The sequence below is a fragment of the Drosophila nasuta genome, chromosome X (assembly GCF_023558535.2).
Source record: "Drosophila nasuta strain 15112-1781.00 chromosome X, ASM2355853v1, whole genome shotgun sequence".
Taxonomy (NCBI): domain Eukaryota; kingdom Metazoa; phylum Arthropoda; class Insecta; order Diptera; family Drosophilidae; genus Drosophila; species Drosophila nasuta.
In genome coordinates this window covers 9,173,986-9,185,332 of record NC_083459.1, presented here as the reverse complement: position 1 = coordinate 9,185,332, position 11,347 = coordinate 9,173,986, and the positions used below count along the sequence as shown (strand labels likewise).

Sequence of the window (11,347 nt, the reverse complement as noted above, 5' to 3'; positions counted from 1 at the left end):
CTGTAGCTAGTTTTGGTCTCTTAATCTTCACTCTTGTGACATTCTTAAAAATCACCAACAAAGCAGCATGGACTGTATTTTTTTGCTGTTTGTTTGCTACGTAGTATATACATTGTATGAGAATTATTCTGGGCCATAGTTCAGTCGCCATATGTTTCAGTTGAGCATCCACTTTTTATGCTTGACGTTCTTATTATTGTTTCAATGTTCGTCCATTGCTTCGTCCTTATGTTTTGCTTATAACTTTTATTAGCACAATGTTTTTCCACTTTTTTTTTCCCCCGTTTTTCGTTTTTTTTTGTGTACTCATTTTAGTAGCGTAAAAAAATGAAAGAATGGCAAAGGGAATGTTGGCCGTTAACATCTGTTGGCAAACCGTTCTCTGGGCGTCATGGTAAACATTTTAATTATGAGCCCAGTTTGTGCTATACTCTCCCGTTGTGGTTATTGTAAAGCAAACCAAATGAAGAAAGTCCCACACACACATGAGTGTTTGAGTGTGCGAGTGTGTGGGGACCCAATGCTAGGCTAAAGACGTGCAGTGATCGTCGGAGTGAAATGAAAAACAAATGGACATGTGGCCGCGCATTCTGCGGTTGCCTGACAACGACGCGAGGCCATCGAGAGTGAGAGAGAGAGAGAGAGAGAGAGAGAGAGAGAGAGAGAGCTGGGAATGGAAGCGACTAAACCAACCAAGGAAAAGGCACCAGCAGCAACAGCAGCAGCAGCAGACGAGGCAGCAGAGGCAGCAGCAGTTTGGAGTCATGCTGGTTGCATTATTTCCAACCCAAATGTTAAACGCTCGCTCAATTTCGCGAATGTGAGTATGTGTGTGTGTGTATGACATGTTAACGACGGCGCTCAAATGACTTTTGTGCGGTTTAAAACCAAACCTCAAAGCGGAGAAAAACCAACGTTCTATGCACATATGTATGTACATATACATATATATTTGTGTGTATGTATGTTTGCCGACGAGTACGTATTTTTCTCGTGCTTCTCGTTTGCTGCAGTGTTTTTCAATTTTATGGTTTACAGATGAAGTGCGTTCGACCGTAAGTAAATGCCACGCTAACCTCCCCGGTCTCAATTCCCACTCTTGGTCGAAGGCTCCCAATTCCAGTCTGAGTCCGAGCCGGAGTCCGAGTCCTAACACAACCCGCCACTGTTCAAAAATGTGGCAACCGCGTCAGCTGCAGCTGTCATTGCTTAGCTTTTTGCAACAGCCCAAATAAAAAAACAAACGAAAACAAATAAAAACGTTCAAATAAAGTGTACTCGATAACGCAATACCCTGTCGCCATTTTTGATTATTTTCTGCACGTTATATTAACTTTAATATTGCTTTTTAACCTACAAATTATGAAATTTTAGTGAGTTTATTAATATACATTACAAACTAGATTAGTCCGCAGGTTCATTTGGTTAAAGCTTTCAAATAATTATATATATATCTTTTAATTGTATTTAGCAATTTTTCAATAACCTATTCACAAATAATTTTCAACTACTAACTAAAAGCTCATATAAAACATAAAAATCCTTAGGCAGAATCTAAACTTAAAATTATAATGACTACACCAATAAGAAATTACTAGGCATTTACAGTTAGCAAACAGAAAACAATAACCATAATAAAAAAGCAAAACGCAAATTCCTTTATTGACGTTGATCTTTGAAAGTAAGCTTATCTGTATTTGATTGATTATGTAAAACAGAAGAACTTGATTTTACTTAAACAGAAGCAGTTGCTTGTAACATACACAACAAGCATAACAAAAGAAGTTGCTATCAAATGAACGGAAGAAGTTGCTAGTTTCTTGAAAGTATAGCAGAAGCCGTTGCTAGTACCCAAGTAGAAGCAGTTGCTAGTTTACTAGAACTATAACAGACGACGTTGCTACTGTAGCGGAAGGAGTTGCTACAAGTCTAACAGAAGACGCTGCTACTACACAAGGCAACGCTAACGTTACGGAGTATCTATAATGGAAAACGTTGCTCTTACTATAGCGGAAGCAGTTGCTAGTTCTTCAAAGTTTTGCAAGAGAACGATGCTGTAGGTTGAACAGAAGCAGTTGCTAGTTCATTCCAAGCATAACAGAAGACGCTGCTACTAGTTTAACGGAAGGAGTTGCTAGTTCGGTACAAGTTCAATACAGAAGAAGATGCAACGTTAAATGGAAAAGGATGTTAGTTGCGGAATATGTCTAGTGGAAGAAGTTGCTACTAAGCTGAAGCAACTACAAGTGCAAGCGAGTGCGCGATAGTTGATTGTCTAAGCAAGCGCGTTCGCTGATCGTGTCTAGCACATAAAGCTACTCTAGTATGCTTCTATCTCTGTCATATACACGATCAATGCATTTCTGTTTTTCGTTTTAACTATTGCTCACTCGCTTACACTCTCACACAAACTTTGTTTGCTTTCGGCTCTTTGGTTGTCTGCATTTTTGGTGGTGGTTTTCTCTTCTGTTTTAGTTGTTGCTCTTGTCAAAGAGTAAGAGCGAGAAAGAGCGAAACCATTGCATGCCGATGCTATCGGCTATGCTACCTCTAGTACTTTCAAAAGTGACGGCACTTTTTACCTTGAGGTCAAATGGTAAACGTTTAGCCCAGAGGCTGCAATGTAAAAGCACTATTAGATGATATTACACACACACACATACAAATAATCACTTACCAACAATTCGCCTGAACGTCTTTTGCCTGAGTAAACCTTCTTCGTAAAATGCAGTTCTCGATTAAACTTTACGTTGCCTTTTCGATCGATACAACAATCACAGGGTATTTTAGAGTACTATGATGTTTTCGCAGTTATGGCAAATTAAATTTTAAATGCATACAATTTGTAGATTTTTATGATTTCGTCTTAAAGATTATAAGATTTACTTAACAAAAGCGATAAGAAAAATAAATACACTGAATATCGAACTGATATGTCAGTAATAAGCATAAGCGTAACTAAATTTTTTCTTTAAATCAAAAGGTCAAGGTCGAATATGATTAATAGAGTAAAATATGGGGTTAAGACATGATAACTTTTTACTCCATACAATTAATGCTTGAAAATTATTGGAGTACATGGAAATATATAATACCAGATGATTCTATAATTTCATAGAAAATATCTGTACTAAATTAAATTACAGTTGTGCACAAAAAAAAATGTGCTAAAATCACAATTAAAATTTTGAATCAAGATTATATATGTAAAAATTTACGAAGATTAATCATTCTTAAATTAAGAGCAAAATTTTACAAAAATTACTGATTGCCCAATCTGGAAATTCAAGATCTTAATCTTATTTCAAGAATGAAATAATCTAAAAATTGAATCAAGAAGGCGCAATCTTAAGTCAAGATCAAATGTTCTAAAATTATTGTTAAATTTGTTAAAAATAAATTAAAAATGTATATATATATATATATTCGTGTATATATTTTTTAAAATTTATATGTACATATATACACATATATATATATGTAGTTAGTAGCAGTATTCAATAAAATATCGCTTAAAGTGAATTATCATTAATAGTCTTACTGTGAATTAAAACTGCAACATTTTACAAATTAATTTCAATGCAAACAATAATAATAAGTATAAAAAATACACAATATTAACTTAGCCTCTAGCAATATTATTGACAAAGAGGGATGCAAAGCAATAAACTTACTTACATGCGAGTTCGAAGTCAATGGCCAAAATGGGGAAAAACCAATTTAGCGCTTACAACGAGCAAAGAACCTGACACAAAGTTACGAGTACCGAGTACCAAGTACCGAGTACCGGGAACGTTTTTATGTTTCTCAGGTCCAAGAATCAAAGGGTCGTCTGACATCGCCTGCTGTGGCACACGTTGACATTTCACGGCTGTGTCCTGTGTTTTCTGTTTGCTGTTTTCTGTTTGCTGTTTTCTGTTTGCAGTCTGCATCTGCGTTTGCGTCTGTGTCGACATCGCAATAGGTTGACTGTCAGTTTGCTTCTTGTTATTTGTTGCAATTTAAGTGACTTGGAATTGCAATTTACCGTTGGCTGTCGGAAGCTGTAATGTCCTGCGTTACAAAATGTTGTCCCCCATTGTAAGAATTATTTTGTTTTTTTTTTTGTTTTTGTTTTTTACCTGTTCGTCAGCAAATGAAAATGCTAACTTGACACTGACGTGTCTCTGCACTCTCTGCTAAGGTCGATTCTACCGGTTGAATAGCTAATCGAATAAGTATTTGATTATTGGAGTGTTGACGGGTTAATTATTTCAATTATTACAAGGAATTTCTTATTGTTTTTTTATACCTAATGATGTGAGTGTTTTCTTGTTTGTATGTTACAAATAACATTTGAGTTTTTGTCAAATCGATCGGTTAAGAAAGTGATTTTTCTGTGAACAGTAATCCAAAGATCGTTTCACTAATTTTAAATTAAAATGAAGTTATGTATTAAGATGATTTCATATTAATATTTACTTATACCTCCAAGCTAAGAACAGTCTAAATTTGGACTTATCATGCAAAGCGGTTTATTGCTTAATTTACAATTCAATCAATTTGTGTATTAGCTTTAACATGTCAAAATAGCGATGGCATATCGGCATACTGATGACACGGTAGATCGATAGCAAATCGAATATCGATGACGTGAAGGCGACTTGAGGCGTTGCTTAAATACTACAAAAGTGAACACGAAAATTGAATCCATAAATGTTATAAGTTTAATGTAAACTTAAATAAAGACGCTCGGCATAAAACCTGACAAACAAGAATATGAAAATTCCTTTTCAGGGGATACAACTCCAAAGAGAGTTTCCCTTTAATAAAAGCCATATCAACTATTCTAGATTATTAAATCAAAATTAATTGTAGGCTTACTAACTGTAGCTAACTGAAATTGATATTCTTGTAGAATTATTTTCGTTAGTGAACAACTAATAAATGTCATACATATGTCGCTTGCTTCTCATTGGATGATTTGACCTTTGCGCTTTTAATGGGCTTCGATTTATTTGCGATAGAACATTGTGGGTTCCATTATACGAATATTTGTCAAGCCAATTGAAAAGCTGACAAAACGTTGTATTGATTTAACACGAGGCACAAAGCGATAGCCCAGGACTATCATTTGTCCCCTCGGTCCATTCGACAGATTCAGTTTTGAGTCCCTCGAGCGGTGCGGCCAAAAAAGTTAGCAGTTAGCAGAGAGCCAGTAGAGCTTGTTGCTTGGCCAGCACACATAAATAAAGATTCTTTTATTTTTGTTGTTGTTGTTGTTGTTGTTGTTGAAAGTGAGCACCAACAACGACCCAAATACAAAAAAAAAAGAAAGAAAGAAAGCAAAAAAAAAAGTTGAAAAATTATTTAAAAAGAAGTGAAACAATAAACAGCATTGGCAGCCAGAAAGCGGCGAGAAGTAAAACGCAAGGACACCAAGGACGCCAAGGGAAGACAAGTCAGCAGCAGGACCGAGAGTAGCAGTAGAAGCAGTAGCCGGATACCAATGCCCCAATCCCAATGGAGAATAGCATGTGACCGCACTGTGATTTACGCTCATGAAATTGAGTTGTGGTGCAAATTATTTATGAACAAAGCGCACACACAGGAATAACAAACGCCAAAGGAGGAAAACAAAGAGGCGCAAACGAGCGTTGTAATAGTCCTGCAGTTATTGTAAGGGCCATGTACTACACAACTTGGAGTAATCTGCAGTCACAACGGTAGTTTGAGTGTCCCTCCCCCCTTCTCACTCCTCTAGTTCAATGTGGGAGTTGGACTTGGACTCGGACACGGACTCGAAGTTGGAGTTGGAGTTAGAAGTGAGTGGACAACGCCGTGGCGAACGTATCGCAGTGTCGCCTTCGGCGTAAACTTTGCGCAAAATAATTTATTAGCGAGCAACGAGCAAAAGTTTTATGAAAATTCAAAAAGAAGCATCAACAAAGCAACAAACCAACAAAACTCACACACAGCACAATTCATTGTCCGTTTCTGGCTCTCTCTCTTTCTCTCTGTGCTATATTTAGTAGTGTCCTTTCTGTCTTTGTCTTTGTCTCTGGCTTCGCAAAAAAAGTTCAACCAAAAATGAAATGACTGCAAATTTATTTACTTTCAACTATTGCAAAGTTGAATAATTCTGTGAAAACACTCAAAGCCAATATAGGCAATGGCTGGCGACAATGCACCCAAGGCAAAAACAACAGCAGACAGCTGGCAGAAAGAAAAAAAAAACTTGTTATGAACACACTCAGATTTATAGCCTTCAAGAGCCGAAGTAATAACAATGTTAATCCAGTCAAGCTGTGTTATCTTCTGACTAGCCTTGAGCAACCCAAACACATAAGATCATCTGATAAGTTACTTAAGTACTATGAAAAAGCTGTTAATGGTTCAAATGGTAATGGACAGTCGAAAAAGGCAGCTGCCTTTGTCATTTGAAAAAGCTCTGAAAGCTTTTTTCTTTAGCCTCTAGCCACTGTTTTTTAATTTGGAGATATTCTACGTGCGCTTATATTCATATATATATACGAAGATTGGTTTCTTTGAGTTGAATTGCATTATTGTTAAAAAGCTTTTTACAAATATATCTGCTACGTAACGAATACATCTGTAAAACTTTGAACAGAACTTCAGCATTTTTTCTCTGATCAGTTCTTTCACTCTCTACAAAGTTACCAATTACAATGGCTAACACTTAATAATAATAAAAATCATTTTGGTATTTATTTATATTTATTGATTTTATAAAACTAAATGACTTCTTTCTTGTACATATATTTGATATAAACATAAATATTATTATATGAGCATAGTCGTAAAATTTATTAACTACACTTTTAGAGCTTCTTTTTAAAATTTGGTGAAGTTCTGATTATGTTCCATAAAATCGAAGGAAAACGGCACCTTTCGACATCAAACCAAAGTTAACTTCAATCGCTAATATAAAAGTACACAAGTCCATATTCATATTAATATTCTTATGGTGCTACTCAAGGGTATTTTTTTTACCCTGTTACATAATCTAAGCATATTGTCTTAATTCAAATCAATTAAATGTTTTAATTTGTTTGAAAACATGTACCATTTTTCACAGGAAATAAGAATACAAGAACGACTCACTAAATGTATATGTTATGATGAGATCTTGGTATTCATGTCGACCAATTGGAATACACATAGCTAAGAGGGTGATGGTGTGAACATTGCTATCTATAATATGCTAACTACTCGTAGTTTATGTTGTGCAAGTAAAAGTATGCTTTATAAATTAAGAAATATTTACTTTAACATTCAAATCATCAGAGTTAATCACTTAGGCTTAGGTCGAATAAGCATGCGAACATAACGCAGAGAGCCTGTGGGGCCAGGGACAAAAGTCTTCCACAGAATTCCCTTAAAATATCCCAATCTCTTGGCCATATTTGAACTGGAAGGTTCCAAATAGATTGCTGAAAATTGAGAAAATAAAATATACATTAAGATGATCAGCTTAGTAAATATAAAGGCAATTAAAAAAAAAAATGCATAAAATGTCGCTTATTGCTTGATCATTACTATAAATGGATATATGATTGAAGAATTTTGTATTAGATTTGTAAATCAATATTAACTGAATTTACACCGATTGACCTAATTAGTTTTTTTATTGACTATTTCAATTGTTATGTCTTTTATATTCTAATATTTTAAATGATTTGTGCAAACTTTATAAAGTTCTTTATACACTACATAAATATACTATTTATACTTTCTCATTAAAATATGTATAATACACATTCCCTATAATGTATGTACGTATAATTCATATAATGCCTAAACTAAGTGTACTTTATGTACAACAAGTAGAGCATATACTTAATATACTAAATATACATACTAAATATACCCCACATACACAAATACATACACTTCCACCGCTACATACATTACGTATACTTGATATGCTACGTACTACGTATGCTTCATGTACTAATGCTTCATGTACTAAGTATTCTTTATAAACAACAAGTACTATATGTACTTAATATGGGAAATATACTTCATACCACGTATACAACATATACTCCCAATGCTATATTCAATATGTATACTAGATGGACTACGTATATTTTATATACAAAAAGTACTGCGAATCCTAAATGTACCAAATATACATCAAACACCGCATATATTTAATATGCTTGCACCTCTACACTCAAGACGTGTACTACGTATTAATTATATACTTAATATACTAAATACACTACATAAATACAGTACGTATACTTTATGTATACAATTTAATACGTTTACGTAACTTATAAATTTAAAACCTATTTTTTTATATAAGAATGCTCTGAAAAATATTAAGAAATTTTATATAATAAAAGTATATTAATAGCTAAGATGAATAATTTAATCAGATACCAGAAAAAAATCCCATCTATTTTTAAAATTGACTTTGAATTGTTCTGCTATTAAATTGTACACTTAATCACCGTTTATCGAATAATAATCATATTATAAATAGTATTGAATACTTAATTAATAGAATGGGAAAGTGTATTAAAATATCATAGAATTACCTTTCAAAGCATTCACGTCCGTACCACCAGGCACCAGCATGCGTGCGAGCGCAGTTCTGTCCATTGTCATCGTTGTCCTGATCGAATGTTGTGAATTTCTTACCAGCATGATAGCGCAGCGAGTCACCTGCATCGCCCCTGTAGGCGCCCAACACATTCAGCAAATACTTTTCGTTCTCGCTGCCAATGCTGAAGAGATCATAGAGCGCAAAACGTTCCTCTCCCGTTTTACTGCGCATTATGATCAGCAGTTCATAGTCACCTCTTATGGTGAGGCGATGCAGCTTGTCCAGACCGATAAAGAACTCAGCGTTGAGCGCTCCAAAGCCAGACTTGTATGCATGCCAATCTCGATTAAAGTCCTCGCTTCCATCGTAGCGATAGGCGATCACAAGCCAGCCTCCATTGCGTACCTTTTGATCGCAATTCACATAGAAAGGTTCTCCAGCTGTCTCGATTTGAATGCGCACTTGTCCATGCTTTTGATCTAAACAATTGGGTGGCATCTCATTGACTTCCGACACGGAAGTCATTGCAAAAGATTCCAGCGGCTGATATCTATTAAATCAAATAAGAAGGTTTGTTAATTTAGTTGTATATCAGATAAAATCACTTGGAAAATTGCAACGGTCATTTTGCGATTAATAATGCCGACAAATTTCACAAAAATGTTGTGATCTTAGAGAAATTTTGTAGTTCAAATTCCGAAATTAATATTCGATATCATCAACAACATAGTAAATTTAATACTATAAATCTCATTGGTAATTTAATATCGGAAAACGTCATTAATACAAAAGAAACGCCAAACGAAAATTTACCTGTTCCCGCAGTTTTAAATTTGCACATACATAATTCCCTAAGTTTATAGGTTGTCCAAAGAAATTTACACCATGTAACATGCATAAAACAAATAAGTATTTGTAAATGCCTATTTTCCTGCATCGCCATCTCTCCTATCACCATATACAATTTAATGTAAGATGTAATGACTGCTATCAAATATGCATAAATATGTGCCACTGGAATTCGGCTATTAATCTTGCTTCTCTACAAAACTATTGGATAATAAACACACCGGTTTTGTCAGCGATTGTGCATGTTTATTTTTATAGTCGTAGAGCACTCTTCTCAATTTAATTGAAATTTTAAGCGAAACGCTATTTGAATACTTAAATAGAAATGATTGTGATTCTCCGCTTCTATATAAAACACTTATATGTATTGGAAGATGATGTACATTATAATAATGCCGTTAACAGTCACATCAGATTTACCCATGGAACGCATCAATTGTTTTCTATTTCATGGAAATATCAATATCTATAGCGTATGAATGTAGCTTCAAACCTGTTTATAGGTGTGTATATTGCTATTATATTTGATAATATAAGTTTCTGTTGATGCACTTACATTCTCGATTCAATTGGAGCTATTGGCGCTTCATTTTTATACTCTGTAATGAGCTCTTGCAGTTGCATTAGATCCGCTTTGAGCAGTTTTAGCTGATCGGTCATATATTCTATGCTGCATAGAAGAAACTATGAATTGAGTTGAGCTTAAACTCAAAAGGAACTCTCATCAATATCTCTCGCACTTACCGGGTCATTAGGCCACCCAGAGCACCGACTGGACAATTGCCTGTTGTCTGTGAATGTGATTCGAGGAATCATTATTGGCATCATTAATGCCATCATTTATTTTACTCACATTGTCCACTCGGAATGGCTCGATTGAGTTCCTCATGATGATTGGCACGTGGTGTTCGGTCACGGTCGGCGAAGTTGTGCTTAGACAAGCCAATGCAGTAACCAGGGCTTCCAACGCCATCGCTGTGCGAGTGCAACTATCTGCAACTCTGCAACTCTGCAACTCTCGTTGACTCCAAGTCAGGTTAGTTTTCCGTGACGACGAAACGAGCTAAATAAAGTGGACTTGTTGTTGCGTTTGCTTGCAGCTCGCAATAACGACTGCGACGCCATTTAGCTGCTGTCCGACTTGTTGGCGATACTAAACTTATGAATGCCTACTCAACTATGCAACTTAGCAGCTAAACAACTCTGCAACTACAGTGAAAGCTCTCTTCGACGGACACTCGAGGGTGTTCGGGGGATTAAGCAGCAACTTTAGGTAGTTGTATATACAGTTGCGTAATCAGATCTAACATTTATATTTGTATTGTTTTAATTATCAATTAGATTAGAATATTTCGCATATTTATTTTTCATACTTATGTAATTCAGTTATCCCTGAATATAGTAAATATTGAATGGGAATGTTATTTAACCGAAATCAACTTATTGTTAATTTATTAGACAGTTCAAACTAAATAGGTCACGTTTGTTATGCTAATTGTGTATATAATGTGTACGCAGTTAGTATACTTTACTTTTACTTTATAAAATACTTCCAATAATGCTGTAGTAACTTAAACATTATGTGCAATACTTATAACGCTCACTCTAAAATTTGTGCAACTTTTCTCGCTCAACTGGGAACAGCGCTTTAACAAGAAAAAAGTGTGGAAAGATAAATCTTGACTTGAACTTGTGAAAATATTTTAAAATCAGAATAGAATTAAATTACAAATACAAAATATATCTGTGTTAATTAGTGTACATATTAATTTCATTTTTATTTCATTTTTGCTATACTGTGTTAATGTTATATTTAAGGAGTTTTCACTATAGATTGGCAAATTCTACTGCTACGGCAACTGCAACTGCTTAGCATACCCGTTTGCAATGCGCTTGAATGATCGTGCGAATTAGATCTGACCTTTGACGCTAATGGCGGCA

At 35.0% G+C, this 11,347-nt stretch overlaps 1 protein-coding gene across 1 annotated transcript; it reads right to left on the bottom strand.

The window, feature by feature from the left end:
- Nucleotides 1–6,719: 6,719 nt before the first annotated feature.
- LOC132796937 (fibrinogen-like protein A) lies at nucleotides 6,720–10,532 on the bottom strand. The gene is given in 6 exon segments (XM_060808299.1): nucleotides 6,720–7,389; nucleotides 7,391–7,433; nucleotides 8,550–9,107; nucleotides 9,963–10,076; nucleotides 10,151–10,197; nucleotides 10,260–10,532. Coding segments are annotated over 6 exon segments (978 nt in total). The 5' UTR covers nucleotides 10,380–10,532; the 3' UTR covers nucleotides 6,720–7,293.
- Between the last annotated feature and the right edge of the window lie 815 nt (nucleotides 10,533–11,347).